Here is a 16,322-nt window from a genome sequence, read left to right on the forward strand (position 1 = left end):
CTGGTAAGATTGTGGTTATCAAAAGCAAAATAAAAGATAACAAGTGTTAGGATGTGAAGAAATCAGAACCCTTCTACACAGTAGGTGGGGATGTAAAATAGTGCAGCTGCTATGGAAAATAGTATGGAGGTTCCTCAAAAAGTTTAAAACGAGAAGTACCGTATGATCCAGCAATCCTACCTCTGGGTATTTGTACAAAAGAATTGAAATCAGGATCTCAAAAAGATATTTGCATTACCAGGTTCACTGCAGCATTATTGACAATAGTCAAGATATGGGAACAACCTAAATGTCCATGGACAGATGAATGAATAAAGAGATGTGGTATATACATACAGTATAATATTATTCAGCTCTTAAAAAAGAAAAGAAATTGTGTGATATGGGACAGCATTAATGAACCTGGAGACATTACTGTAAGTGAAATAAGCCAGTCACAAAAATACAAATCTGTATTATTCTATTTATATGAGGTACTCAAAATAGTTAAATTTATAGAAGGAAACAGTGGAATGGTGCTTGCCAGAGACTAGAGGGAGAGGGAAATGGAGAGTTGTTGTTCAATGGATATAAACTTTCAGTTATGCAAGATGAATAAATTCTGGAGATCTGCTGTTCAATGTAATGCCAAGAGTTAACAATAGTGTATTGTGCATTTCAAAAATTTGTTAAAGATTTGTTAAGAGGGTGTATGGCTTCCCAGCTGGCTCAGTAGTAAAGAATCTGCCTGCCAGTGCAGGAGACTCGGTTTCAATCCCTGGGTTGGGAAGATCCCCTCTAGGAAGAAATGACAACCCACTTAAGTATTCTTGCCTGGAAAATCCCATAGACAAAGAAGCCTAGTAGGCTACAGTCCATGGGGTTACAAAGAGTTGGACACTACTTTGTGACTGAACACAGCACAGCAGCAAGTGGGTATATCTCATGTCAAATATTCTTAACCAAAAACAAACAAAGGTCCATGAGGAAACTTCTGGAGGATGAATGTGTTTATTACCTTGAGCTGTGATGGTTTCACAGATGCACGCATATGTCCAAATTCATCAAATTATATACATTAAATATATACAGGGTTTTTTTGTATACCAATTAGGCCTCAATAAAACCATTTGCCAAAAATGAGAGGGTAAATATTTAACAAATGGCTGGGGGTGGGGGACATCCCAAATTTGTACTGTTTGCCAGTTTCCATGATGTAAACATCCCCACTGTGAACAATGTCAAGCTATTTTGTCAAGCATTACTATGCGTAATGCCAAGCAATCACTGAACTTGGAAGACATACATATTCCCTTTGTGCATACCAGCTCCAGTACACCACTGGATGAGAACATTTTGGGGAATAACTGGAGAAATTTGAAAGTGGACTGTATATTGGATGATACTGAAGTTATATTGACTTAGATGTGGTAATGATAATGACTCTGTGGGAAAATGCCCTTACTTTTGTGAAATATATGCTGAAATATTCTGATGGCATCCTGATGTTTGAAGATGACTTTCAGATGTGTGTGTTTAGGTGTATGTGTGTGTGTCTCTTGGGTACATGTGTGTAGAGAAAGAGAAAGAGAGATGAAGAAAATGCCAATGTGTCAAGAGGTTGCTAGTTGATGAAACGGGTGAGGGATATGTTGATGCACATTAATCAAACTGTTTTTTCAACTTTCCTCTGGGCTTAATATTTTTCAAAATAAAAATTAGTTTGTTGCCAACAGAAGATTTTATACAAAAATTTGAGTTTGTAGTTTCTATTAAAAGGAATCTAAAAACCTTGCAATTTGGGGCTTATGCTCTCAAATAATGCCATTTAGTTAAACCTAATACATGGGGGAAGTGCTTTCCAGTCAGATCTTGTCCAGGCCCTCCTCCCTCATTTAGGTTACCTTCCTGATTCCTGGAATCAGGATTCCTGGCTCATTTGCGCCACTGGGCTAGAAAATGTTAAGTGAGGCTAAGATGGTCTTTGACACTGAATTCCAGACTCTCAGTGGAAGGTGTTTAGGATTCTATTATTCTATTATTGCCAGTGCTTCTGTAATTATTTCTCTTCTTGTGCCCTAGGCTAACATCTAAAACCAATTTTAAGCTTTTTCAAATATGTGTTACCAGCTCCCTCTGCTGACCTTTTCTGAAAAGACGAAGCTGCTTAAATTCCTTATAAGTCCTGAATTTTGAAATCACACTTTTGGGGTTAGGGAACTAACCCTACTTGGGAGAACTTGATGACACAATAGTCACATAATTGGCCTTCTCCTATGGACAGCTCCTATAATAGTTCAAGAGACTAATTCAAGAGTCAGAATTTAGTTAAGCAGAACGCCCGATTCACTGGCGATTGTGGTTTGGGCTGATTTGGCGCCCTCTAAAGGCTACCGTGAGAAGAGCAGTCGCTCACCACGTGCTCCCCTTTAAGTTTAGAGCTCCGTCGGAACTGGGACGTTTAGGAGGGTGGGGGAAAGGGGCAGAAGTCGCTTGTGGCTTTCCAATCCGACAACTCTCTTCTAATTCGTCATTGAGCCCTCCCTCGAGATCACGGAAGTTTCAACTGGTGCCCTACACAACTTTCTTTTCCCTCAGCGAGTATATTTTCAGCTGTCATCAGCATGACAGGAAAAACGGCAGGTTTTTGTTTTAAACCAAGAGCACTTTGATTAAAGTCAGCATTCCTTTATTTTTTATTTTCTTTTAGAGCAAAGAGTTTGCGTTTGGAATTTTGTTTTGTTTTGTTTTAAAGACAAACACTGTCATTGGCTATTGGCTTTGAGAAATAATTTGTAAAAGTACCTGCTCTGTGCCAGCAAGGTAAGTTTCCTGGATTTTTTTCTTTTAATGGGGAAATGTTTCCAGAAGCTGCTTTCACAGAGGGTAAATATTCCCCTTGGTAAGTGAGTGCACTCCTTAGAGATAAGCGTGATCCTGTCTTTGGAGAGTCTCTTGATTAGGGTTAAGGCAGCAGAATTAGGGCGAAAACCAGGAAGCAAAGGAACTTCTTAAAGAAACAAAGTTATGAAAGGGAGAAGCCACCCGGAAGGAAGATGTGGTGAGAATAACAGAACTGTGGGGCTGTCTGTGATTCCAGGCTCCTTTCTGATTTCATCTTTTGGATGAGATGGAATTGCCTGTCATTGAGAAACACAAAATATTCCACAAGTGTCACATTTGGAAATACGGTAGCAAAGGAAGAACACTGTTAGAGTGATATAATAAGAAATATAAACAGATTGAAGTCCAAACTCATATAAATCATAATCAACTGTATGATTTGCTAATCATCCAAGTCTCTCCATGTCTCAAAAATGACTGCTACATTTTATGGTGTGTCAGATATGGGATAGGGTCTTCTTGTTGTTCAAAATTCCAACTCAGTAGATTAGGGCTTTTTCTATTAAGGAACGAAATATCAGCAACGAAATATCAGCAATGGACCTTACGTTTATAGCACATTCTTACAGTTTGCAAAGAGCTTAGCACACCTGTCCTCCTGACCCATCAGGCCTGCAGTAGTCTCCCCTGCCTTTCAATTTACATCTATTTGGGGCATCAATTATTTGGCACTTGGGTGTTTTTGCTCAGGAAAAACACAGCCCAGTATGTATCTCTAGCTAGGTCTCCAGGCATAGCTAAGCAGCCCAAGAGTGTCTTCAAGCATTTGTACCCAGAGCATGCTGCTATTACAAGACATATTGCCTGATATCATGCGTGTCAGCCTCTGTCTATATAGTGGCATCTTCTTGTGGATAGTCACTGGGTCTGTATTTATTACTGTTTTTTACTCACTGATTCTTAATCATTCTGGGGGCCCCAAAACTTGGCTCAGTATCTGCCCTTAGAGTTACATAGAGTACACGTGTGGAGTGAATTAATTTGCTACCAGTCTATTCACTGCAGCACATTTTGCATTTTAACCAGATCACTTAACAACTATTTCTTTCTTATTATTATTGCAAAAACAGAGCACAGTGAGATCTGCCAATTCCAGACTTCTCCCTCGTGCCCTGGAAATGTATGTGTTCTTATCGGGGGAGGCCATTTGTTTCTGATTAAAAGCTATCTAGACCTTTTACTAGCTATCTAGACCAAAGGAAGCCATGGGTGTGTTTGCCTATGTGTTTCCAAACTTGCTGATGAATTTTATCTGTGTGAGATGTCTTCTCCAGAAAGAAGAGAGGAAAGGAGGGAATAGTTAGGGAGGTGGGAAATGAATTCTGAGTAAATATTTGGTGCTAGGCAGTTTTGTGTAATTATTATCACAGTTTCAGACTCAAACAATCCTTCCATGTGACTGTGTTTCTTATTTGCAAACAGTACATCTTGAAGTGTGTAAGTGGGTTGTTTGGGGGGCACATGGCCCATCAGTTGCAGAGACAGAGTTCAAACCCAGTTTTGCTGCCTCCAGGGTCCATTCTTACTGCAGACTACCCAACTCTTCCAAAATCAAAAAGAGACTCCTAAATAAACCAAAAGTCTCAGGGAGGGAAGAGTGTAAATTTTGTTGTAAATAATGAAGCCAGGCAGGAAGTTCTCAACCTTGCAAAGGGAAGGACGGCAAGTAAGATTTTGAAACAGGCAAGCCTGGAAAAGCCCTCTGATCCTTCCTGCAAGTCCCTCTGGAACCAGGTAAGTCTGAGAGGTCCAAGGGCTCAGAAGTCTTCTTCTGCCCTCTGTAAAGTCACTAACTCCCTTTGTCTTTGTGCCTAGGGGTCCTTTTATTTTTTATTTTCTTCCCAGCGCTTTCCCCTTTCTCACTTGTATTAACCATACCTCTTTATTTTCTATATTTTGATGCTTTGACAGTTAAGGCTTTGCTGATGCCTTAGGGACTGCTGCTCCCTGGCTTAGCCAGCTCCTTGAGGTAGTAAACTTCCCTCCTGGGAGGGTGACTTTTTGAATCCAAACCAACCAATCCAGAGCCCATTTCCCCCAACCATCTCCTTTACTGACACTCTTCTTGTGCCTGGGGGCTCTGATTTGGCTAGAGAGAAACTGCAAAGCCCTGAGGATAAACCCCCCACCGCAAACCCACCCAGAAAGCATGGCAGCAAACCTGAGCTCAAATGAGGGAAGAGGCTCAGTAGCAGGAATCTCGGGACACTTCAGACTCTCACCCCAGTGAGATGTGCACATCCAGACTCATACTCAGATATCTAGAGTCTCTCTCGACTCAGCGTCTTACTAGCAGACTGGCTTTAAGTCATGTTCAAAAACTCAGCAGTTACACCTGAGTCCACCTGACACTTCAAAGCCCTCCATGTGACAAACCTGATTCGCTGGAATTAACTTAGTATTAACCCATCTGATTAAAAAAAAAAAAAAAAAAACAGTATGTTGATACCTGCATAAGCCCAAAACTACAATCTTAAAACCTGATATAAACTGTCATAACACCTTCATGCTTCCTCCAATCTTTCCTGACAAGGGTAACATCCCCATTTCCATGTGATCTCATCTTGGTCTCTAGAATATGCCATATGGATTTCCTTGGGGACTTAGTTCTGTATTACGGTCAGTTAAGCTTTCATTGTTCAAAGTTAAGAACTTCCCCTCAATTCATGTAGTATCTTTTTTGCTACTGGACATGACCCATGACTAGCTACTCTTTAGGACTTTAGATGCTTTGAATAAAAATGAACATTTTTGCTGGTTGCAGTTCCTAGGATTTTAGAAGGGTTAGGTGATAGCAAAGTGTTTTTAATACTGAGGGAATATAAAATCTTAAGGGGATGAAGACCTTTTACTCCTCAATCCAAAGGAAGCACCAGGTGTGTCTATCTGTGTGTTCCCAAATGTTGATAAATTTTATCTGTGTGAGCTGCCTTTTCCAGAAAGAAGAGAGGAAAGGAAGGAGTCGTTAGAGAAGTGGGAAGTGAATGCTAATTAAATATTTGGTGCTAGGTCTTGGCTAAACTAGATAGTAATAAGAGCAAAATTTAACTGAGTACTTACTATGTAGCAGACACACTTCTACAACCTTTCCAACATATCTCAGTCATTTAATTTCAGGACAATGCCTATTTTAGATAGGCATTATTATTTCCACTCTCATTATACTGATGAGAAAACTGAGGCACAGAAAGAATAAACAACTAGCCCAAGATCATACTGTAAATAAATGAATCCAGCATCTAAACTGAAACAGTCTGATTTCAGAGCCTTCATATTTAGCCAAAATATGATTCTGCCTCAGCTCAGAGACAAAAGGAGGGTATCTATATCATTGTGAAAGTTGAATTCTGTGACAAGGGCTCCTTGTCATATAAAGAAGCTCTGCTTAATCTGTATCATACAGAACACAGCATGGCCAAGCGAGTTGCAGTGATCGGAGCTGGTGTGAGTGGCCTGTCCTCCATCAAATGCTGCTTAGATGAAGACCTGGAGCCCATCTGCTTTGAAAGAAGTAGTGACATCGGCGGACTGTGGAAGTTTACTGTGCGTAGTTCATACCCTCCCACCTCCACCAACCATAATCTGGCCATTTGCCTTGTCCCTGCCCACGCACGGTGGCTGTAGTCTATCTGGTGATCGATCATAAAGTGCTTCCCTGGTTGCTCAGTAGTAAAGAATCCGCTTACCAAAGAAAGAGATGAGGGTTCGATCCCTGGGTCAGGGAAGATCCCCCAGAGAAGGAAATGGCAACCCATGCCAGTATCTGCCTGGGAAATCCCATGGACAGAGGAGCCTGATGGGCTGGAGCCTGGTGGACAGTGGAGTCCATGGGGTCTCAAAAGAGATGGACATGACTGAGCACCCACACATGGTGATCATTAAGGGAGCAGCTCATTGCAGCATCACAACTTTGTGTATGGTGTCCTGCTGACCCCATGCAGGATGCAGCCTGATAGGTGATGCACTTGGAGAACTGGCAGGGTAGGGACAAGAGAATTTGGAGGAAAGAGGAAGAAAGAGTTAAGTCTGATACACAAACATAGGATTGGAAGTTACGATGATTTCTGGACCATGAACATTCTAAGACAAAGTAGCAGAGTGTCACGTTAGGTAAGCTGAATCTCATTGGTGAATGTGAAGCAGATGGCACCTTAAGAAGGACAGAAGTTGGCATCAGGGGGTGGAGCCCCAGCCCCAAGGCATTGTTCATGTCTTTTGGAAGAGAATTGGCAAGGGAAAAGGCTAGAATCCAGACCTTGTTAGGTCTAGGGGGTGGTTTTTACATTATCAGAAGAAGAAGAACCCAGGCACTATTTCTCTTCTTAAGAGTGGAATGTGCAGCCTAGGGCATATGCTCGAGGTTCCGCCAGCCAGTAGGTGACTTGAGCATCAGGAAGTAGGGCTGGAAATGGCTAAATGCCATATGAAAGGTTGTTGCTGAGCCGTGAAAGACGCTGAGATTCCTGGCCTTCAGAGGAGAGGAATTCAATCCGTGGCCAGCGACGAGGCTTGATTGCTCAGAGCTTTTGTGTGATAAAGTTTTATTAAAGTATAAAAGAAAGAGAGAAAGCTTCTGACATAGACATCAGAAGGGGGAAGAAAGCGTGTCCCCCTGCTAGTCGTTAGCAGGAAGTTATATAGCTACTAGCACGTTGCTAGTTAGAGAAAGGAAATGTCTCAAAACTCAGAGACTGGCACCAGGCCCCTCACCCACAACATGCATTTTGAGATAACATTGGCACAAGGTGAGTTGTCCCAGGCCATAAAATGATTGGCGTGAATCTTGAAGAAAGGCAGGTTTCCAGGCAAATACATAGTCTCATTAACATAGCTTAAGAGAACATTTGCATGAATAAAACATACTGGCTTGTTCACGTAGGTTCTGAGCCTTAGGCAAACTGACTTGAAGAAAGACAGAGTCTAGGGTAAATATAGTTCATTAACATAACTTAAGAAAAATATTTCCGTAAGAAAAACTGCATTGGTTAGCTCAAGGTTTGAAAAAAGTTAAGTTCAGGTGGAACCAGGTGTTGTCATGGCAACACAGAATTTTAAAGGAAATCTCCTTTCAATTTTGTATAGAGAAAGGGAAAAAATCTGTCACATGTAGTTTGTTTCCTCCTGCCGCTTAAGAGAGAGATAAAAGACGTCTGACATTTACAGCCTATTTCCTCCATTTGGAGACCCCTAGCCTTCCTGCCTGCTACCCTCTCACACATGCCTCTGGCCAGAATTGGTCCTGGTTACTGGGAATATCAGGGTCTTCAGTGGGAATAAAGGGATCTGCCCCTGGTAGGGTATAAGGTGGCAAAAGATGGAGGCCCAAATAGTAAATGCTTCAGGGGGAAGAGAAGAGCAGCATTTAGCAGGAGCTCAGGGCTGGGGAGGTACTTCACACTGGTATGAATGAGGGAAGACTGCATGGAGGAAGTGGCATTTGCCAGTCTTGGATGGATGATGAAGAAAACAGAATAAGCAAATGTATGTAAATGACCACACCTCTAGGATTATAGTGTACTGTGCTGTGCTTAGTCACTCAGTCATGTGCGACTCTTTGTGACTCTATGGACTGTAGCCCGCCAGGCTCCTCTGTCCATGGGGATTCTCCAGTCAAGAATACTGGAGTGGGTTGCCATGCCCTCCTCCAGGGGATCTTTCCAACCCAGGGACCGAACTCAGTTCTCCCACATTGCAGGCAGATTCTTTGCCACCAGGGAAGCCCATAGTGTACTAGGGGAAAAAAAATTTTTTTCTGGTGTACTGTGGGCCTCATCAAGCCACCAAATGTCAGTATGGAAAAAAATATTCGGTCTGGTTTGTGTACCTTCTGCTATTTGACCCTATGGTTGGCTTGGTTTCCTTCTCCTATTATACAGTGATATAAACTAATTTTAGAAAATAATATTGCTACTGTATAGCACAGAGAACTCTACTCAATGTTCTGTAATGACCTAAATGGGAAGGAAATCAAGAGAAGAATGGGTGTGAGTGTATATATGACTGATTCGGTTTGTTGTGCAGCAGAAACTGACACAACATTGTAAAGCAACTATACTCCAATAAAAAAAAAGTAAAAATAAAAAATAATATTCGTTAAAAGAAAAATACAGGACTTCCCTGGCAGTCCAGTGATTCAGACTTCACACTTCCACTGCAAGGGGCATGGTTTCATTCCCTGGTTGGGAAACTAAGATCCCATATGCCATGAGGCATGGCCAAAAAAAAGAAAAGGAAAAATATAAATTAAATATAATATCAATACTCATGAGCACTAAATAAATTACCACTATTTAAATTTTGATGTAATTTCTTTTAGTCATACACATATTTTTTTTTCCAAAAACGCAATGGTAATATTCATTTTCATTCATTCAAGTATTTGTGATGTCCCTCTCCCAGGACACACAGGGAACAAGATAGACAAGGCCCCAACCCTCCTTAGAATCTAGTGGGGAACAGAAACTGTAAACAGATCTTTGCAATGCAGTGTAATCAATTCTGTGCCCAAAGTACAGGGTACTAGGTTGGGGCAGCAGGTACAACAGCTACCTTGTGAAGATCTATAGGGTTATGGAAAGCTTCTTAGAGAATGTTATGGCAAAGAAAGAGACTTGAAGAAGAAATGGAGATTAGCTTTGAACAAGTTCATTAGTGTCTTTAATATAGGTCTTTTTGTTTTGTTTTTGGGTGGCAAAGACCAAGATTAGACAAGGAGTTGAGGAGTCCAGGAGAAAACAGAGGCTGTCAGTGTGTGATGACCCCTTCATGAAGATTGAAATGAGACAGAGAGAGACATGGTTGTAAGAGGATATTGTTGTAGCCACACATTCCAGGAAACAAATTCACTCAGAAGGACAACACAATAGTGGAGTGCAGTTTATTACACTGGTGGGCCCGAGGCAGAGTCTTCTCTTAGCCAAGGACCCTGACCAGTTTTTGTGAAAACCTTATATACCCTAAGTATATGTGCCCAAACCCACCTCCCCAAATTCCCTGAAACTAGTCTGAACAAAGGAAAAGAAAGATACAAAGTTAACCCATCATCCATATGCCTTAAGCCTAGGTAGTTAACAGTAGACAATTATCAATAGGCCTGTGGTCATACCCCAATAAGCATAATAGAATTTATGATTCTATTCAGTTTCACAGATAATTAGGGTATTCTTTTAGGCATGGAGAGTCTAGGTATGAGCCCTGGGGCTCTTCCATCTGGGGGTCTGGTTTTCCAGCTGGTATGTCGTTTCCATAGATACTGGGCATAGAGCTCAGAGTCCACAGTCCGGCCCAAGATGGAGTCCTGCTTTCAAGATGGAGCCTGTTCTGTTTCCTCCTTCAATATAAGTTGAAAGGGGGGGATTGTTTTGAAATTTTGAGTCTTCAATATTTTAAGTGTGGATGGGAAGGACTCAATAAAGAGAGAGTGATTGAACATATACATAGACAATAACTAGAAAACTTTGTGAGGAATTCCTTAAGCAAAGGCAAGAAGAAGAGGCCCAGAGCCCAAGAGGAGGGAGTAATCATGGCAAGGGAAGAAGAAGATAAGCAAGATGGACCATGGGCCCACGTTCATGGAACTGTTTAAAGACAGTGTTAGTCCTGCAGAGCCCTGTTAAATTTTGTTAGCTTCTTTGTAGTTTGACGAAGATATTATATTTAACAATTCCAACCCCACCAGTGATTTTTGATATCTATAGCAAGGGGATCCAATGCTAAATTTTCCAGAAACTCTTTGGAATTACACATGGAATGCTAGCTGCTGGTGATCTCTGGTCTCTTCCTCCTATCCCCCTCAGCCCACCCCATCAAGTTAACTGTGCTTTTACACAGGAAACTTCTGAAGATGGGATGACTAAATGTCATGCATATAAATGTCATGCATATATAGTTTGGAACTATAGTTCAAAATATTGTATTACAAGTTTAAAAGTTACTAAGAGGACTTCCCTGGTATGTGGCATGGGTTCAATCCCTGGTGGGAGAACTAAGATCTCACATGCCATGAGATGTGGCCAAAAATAAATAAAGATTGCTAAGAAAGTAAATCTTAAAAGTTCTCATCTCAAGAAAAAAAACTTCATAACTTTTTATCATGACAAATGAGAAATAAGACTTACCGTGGTGAACATTTCACAATGCATACAAATGTCAACCATTATGTCCTACATCTGAAATTAATACAATTTTGTATGCCAATTATGCTTCAATTAATATATATATATATATATATGATTTGATTAATTCCAGGAAGATGCCTTCTGCCCCAAAATATTTCTCCTGCTATCACATTCCTGATGTCTAAAATTTCAGAATTAGATATATCATCCTGTGGGATAGAAGAGTTAGGTTAAAATTTGAATTAATTCAGTTCAGTTCAGTCACTCAGTTGTATCCAACTCTTTGCAACCCCATGGACTGCAGTATGCCAAGCTTCCCTGTCCATCACCAACTCCCGGAGTTTACTCAAACTCATGTCCATCGAGTCGGTGATGCCATCCAACCATCTCATCTTCTGTTGTCCCCTTCTCCTCCGCCTTCAATCTCTTCCAGCATTAGGGTCTTTTCAAACAAGTCAGTTCTTCGCATCAGGTGGCCAAAGTACTGGAGTTTCGGCTTCAGCATCAGTCCTTCCAATGAATATTCAGGACCGATTTCCTTTAGGATGGACTGACTGGATCTCCTTGCTGTCCAAGGGACTCTCAAGAGTCTTCTCCAACACCACAGTTCAAAAGCATCAATTCTTCGGTGCTCAGCTTTATAGTCCAAGCCTTATTAGATATAAAATGTTTAAGTATATAGCTCCCTGGCACTTGCAACAATATCACATTTCAAACCTCCCTTAAAACTATACTCAAGAGATAAATATAAACAATTTCTCTACCCAAAGAAAACAGTCTTCACTGAAGAGTGAAACATACAATAAGCAAAATTTCACAGGCCTCCAATGGGATCACGTGAGGGTCTGGATTTCCAGGAGACAGTAGTTTCAAGGAAGGAGCTGCTGAAAATGCTGCTGGAGCCTCCACACCCACTTCCCGCAAAATTTGCCTCTCCACAACTCTACCAATCAGAATCAATGTTAAAATATGTTACTCTTTAACTTCTATAGTTACACACAATTATCCTCACTTAACATATGAAGAGTTTAGGATAAATAACTTGCCCAAGGGAATATAGGTAGTGGGAAAATAATAAAAATGAAAGTCTGAATCAATCACATAAAAATCACTCCCCTCAAAAAATTTATGGTCAATTCAGTTTACACTTTCCCACTATAGCTTGTGCTCACTAGGTTTGAATGCTGCACCTCTCTACTAAAGGTTTAATGTGCACTAGCTTTTTCAGTGGAGAAGGCAATGGCACCCCACTCCAGTACTCTTGCCTAGAAAATCCCATGGACGGAGGAGCCTGGTAGGCTGCAGTCCATGGGCTTGCTAGGAGTCAGACGCGACTAAGTGACTTCGCTTTCACTTTTCACTTTCATGCATTGGAGAAGGAAATGGCAACCCACTCCAGCGTTCTTGCCTGGAGAATCCCAGGGATGGGGGAGCCTGGTGGGCTGCTGTCTATGGGGTCGCATGGAGTCGGACACGACTGAAGTGACTTAGCAGCAGCAGCAGCAGCAGCTTTTTCAGTATTTGCAAAGCTAATGCTATCATTTATATAATTATTTGCATATGAATTATCTCTTTCTATACTCCCAATACATTAGTTTTTATTAATTCTAACTTAAAAGTGAGAAAGCCAAAGTAAGTGATTTGCCTATAGTAACTAATAAGTGGTAGATGATAATAAGGTGACATAATAAGATGTCTTAGAACCAGCCACAATATTATATATGTTTACCCTCATGCTTCATCTCACATAATTCTAAAGATGAATACTAAACTTGGGATCAATTAAAACCCCTGTGTGTTTTTCATCTGAATTATTGATGACTTGGGTCACTATTATCCTATCTTTGTAAAAACTAATTTTTTAATCTTTTTTTTTATTCACTTCAATTTTTTAATCTTAATTACAGGATTTCACATTTGTGCATGTTAGACATTATTTAGTTGGTTTTATTCTTAGTCAAAGAGTGTTTATATGAAGTTTCAATCTTCTGTTAAGTTTTCTATGTTGAATAATATTAGAATATTTACTCACACCATATAAAAAATTAAACTCAAAATGGATTAAAGACCTAAATATAAGACCTGAAACCATAAAACTCCCAAAAAAGAACATAGGCAGAACACTCTTTGATATAAATTATAGCATATTTTTTTATTTGTCTAAGGCAAAGAAAACAAAAGCAAAAATAAACAAATGAGACCTAATAAAACTTCAAGGCTTTTGCACAAAATGAAAAGATGATCTACTGAATGGGAGAAAATAATTGCAAATGATATGGCTGATAAGGGGTTAATATTCAAAATATATAAACAGCTCACACAACTCAGTATCAAAAAAAGAAGCAACACAGTTTAAAAATGGGCATAAGACTTGAATAAATATTTCTCTAAAGAAGACACACAGATGGCCTACAGGCATATGAAAAGATGTTTAACGCTGCTAATCAGAGACATGCAAATTAAAACCATAATGAGATATTACCTCATACCAGGGTGGCTATTATCAAAAAGACCACAAATAAGAAATGTTGGCAAGAATGTAGAACAAAGCTAACCCTTGTGTACTGTTGGCCGGAATGTGTATTAGTACAGTCACTGTGGAAAACAGTATGGAATTTCCTCAAAAAATTAAAAATAGAATTACTATGCAAAGCAGCAATTTCACTGCTGGGTATATATCCAAAAGCACAAATTCAAAAAGATACATGCACCCCAATGTTTATAACTGCCAAAATATGGAAGCAAATGAAATGTCCATCAACAGATGAATGGATAAAGATATGGCAGTATACATAATGGAATACTACTCAGCCATAGAAAATAATGAAATTCTGGCACTTGCAACAACCTGGATGGACTAGATAGTATTATACTTAGTGAAACAAGTCAGAGTGTGTGTAACCTGAAAAATAAGACAAAGGAATGTATATAACAAAACAGAAACAGACACAGATACAGAGAACAAACTAATGGTTACCAGCGGGGAGAGGCAAGAGAGGAGGGGCAAGTTAGGAGTATGGGACTAAGAGCTACCGTGTATAAAATAAATAAGCTAAGCAACAAGGATATATTGTACAGCACAGGGAAATATAGCCATTATTTTGTAATAAGTTCTAATGGAGTACAGTCTATAAAAACACTGAATCACTCTCTGTACACCTGAAAGCAATATCATATTGTCAATCACCGATACCTCACTTTCTTAAGTGTTTATTTGAAGCTTCAATCCTGTGTCTAGTTTCTATGCCTCCATACTTCGGGTATATACAAATTTGATCATCTGTATTTGTCTCCATCAAATTTACTGATTTAAATGTTGATAATAGATGAGACTGTGAAGTAGACACCTGGGAAATCACCAAATGGAATTTCCCATATGGTGCTATTTTCACACTGACCAAAACATGTACTTTCTTTATTCTATGCCTCACAGCCTCTCTTCTGTTTCAATTGGCATGTTTTTTTTTTAACAGCACATTATGTTCATTTTAACATTAGACAGAACTAGCTTAGAACAAAGAGCCATTTCCTTCCCTGAAAAGATAACCGCCTTACCCTTGTTTTACTTTCGGAAGTTCTCTGTGATAAATGTATCACAGCATTATCCAATATGTGTTTTTGTACACTGTTGTCCATTTAATAGAACCAAATTTAACATGTTAGATATTTGTAACTCTCCAGGAAAGCAAATATGAAGTACTATGATTCTTAAGCCTCTTTACCAGCTGTTTAAGATATATTTTGATTGGTGGTTTAGTCGCTCAGTCGTGTCTGACTCCTGTGACGTCATGGACTGTAGCCTGCCAGGCTCCTCTGTCTGTGGGATTCTCCAGGCAAGAACATTGGAGTGGGTTGCCATTTCCTTCTCCAAGGGATCTTCCCGACCCAGGAATCGAACCTGGGTCTCCTGCACTGCAGGTAGATTCTTTACCAACTGAGCTACAGAGGAAAGCCCTAATTTTGATTAGTTTTCCATAATTTTTTTTTAAAGAAGTAATGTTTACATGTATCAGTTCAGTTCAGTTCAGTTGCTCAGTCGTGTCTGACTCTTTGCGACCCCATGAATTGTAACACACCAGGCCTCCCTGTCCATCACCAACTCCCAGAGTTTACTCAAACTCATGCCCATCGAGTTGGTGATGCCATCCAGCCATCTCATCCTCTGTTGTCCCCTTCTCCTCCTGCCCCCAATCCCTCCCAGCATCAGGGTCTTTTTCAATGAGTCAACTCTTCAGGTGAGGTCGCCAAAGTACTGGAGTTTCAGCTTCAGCATCAGTCCTTCCAATGAACACCCAGGACTGATCTCCTTTAGGATGGACTGGTTGGATCTCCTTGCAGTCCAAGGGACTCTCAAGAGTCTTCTCCAACACCACAGTTCAAATGTATAGAATAAAGTTTGTAACATAATATTAGCAAAATCATAACATTTGCATGCATGAAACAAAACAAAATTTATAGCATACTATCAGCAAAACCATTTACTTGTTCCCATTACACTACTATTTTAATGTATCATTTAGCAGTATCTTAGTATCATTAAGCCCTATTTACAATGAGGGAAAAATGCTCTGGTTAACATGACTTCTTTCACTCATTCAACAAACATATTACCTGGTTGCATAATATGTACCAGGCATATACTAGGTACTAAAAAGACACAAGTGTACAGTCCCTGCCATCAAAGGGCTCAGTTTTCGGAAGGGGGGTGTGGCGGGAACTAAAGAAAATTCAGAGTGCAGATTTATAAGAGCTGAAACACTGAGTGTTATGGAAAGCACAGACTCTCACTCAGCAGAAGGGTATGATACTTTTATTTGTCTTGACAATAAGCAGAGATCAGATATGTGAAAATCCATCTAGGCTAAGCAAATGGCATATGCAAAGGTGTGGAGGTTTGTGAAACTTGATATACTTAGAGAATAGAAAGTCACGTAATGTGGCTGGAAAGAAGGATGCAGGTGGCTGAGCAATAACTGATGAGGCTGGAGAGAAGAGCCAGGGTCTCACCATGAGCACCTTGTGTCCCATGCCCATGAGTGTACCATTTACCCTGAAATCAGTGAAGACAGTGGGCAGTATCTGAGTCAACGAGTTTAACCAGGGGGCTCTTTCAGTGATCAAGGGCAGAAAGGAGAGAGGGCCAAAGGAGAGAGGGCAGAATGCAATGACACGCTAATAAAGGGTGTGTCTCCCAGTGTTCATTGTGCATAAGAGTCAGCTGGGGAGCACTTCTAAAATACAGATGTCTGGGGAGCACTTCTAAAATACAGATGTCTGGGCCCAAACCAGACCTATTCACCCTTTTAATACTTTTCAACGATC

The 16,322-nt window shown here is 40.3% G+C and overlaps 1 protein-coding gene across 3 annotated transcripts in view; it reads left to right on the top strand.

Moving 5' to 3' along the window:
* Positions 1-2,455: 2,455 nt before the first annotated feature.
* Positions 2,456-16,322, top strand: part of LOC122708080 (dimethylaniline monooxygenase [N-oxide-forming] 2-like) — a 34,607-nt gene continuing 20,740 nt past the window's right edge. Inside the window, exons 1-2 of one of the 3 annotated variants that reach the window (XM_043924189.1) lie at positions 2,457-2,802; positions 6,287-6,426. In XM_043924189.1, coding sequence (XP_043780124.1) covers positions 6,295-6,426 — 132 coding nt within the window. In that variant the 5' untranslated portion in view covers positions 2,457-2,802; positions 6,287-6,294. Of the gene's footprint in view, positions 2,803-2,845; positions 4,618-6,286; positions 6,427-16,322 lie in introns of those variants that run through there. The other 2 variants (XM_043924190.1, XM_043924191.1) reach the window with 2 other exon arrangements.

Source organism: Cervus elaphus, chromosome 14 (assembly GCF_910594005.1).
Source record: "Cervus elaphus chromosome 14, mCerEla1.1, whole genome shotgun sequence".
NCBI classification, from domain to species: Eukaryota; Metazoa; Chordata; class Mammalia; order Artiodactyla; family Cervidae; genus Cervus; species Cervus elaphus.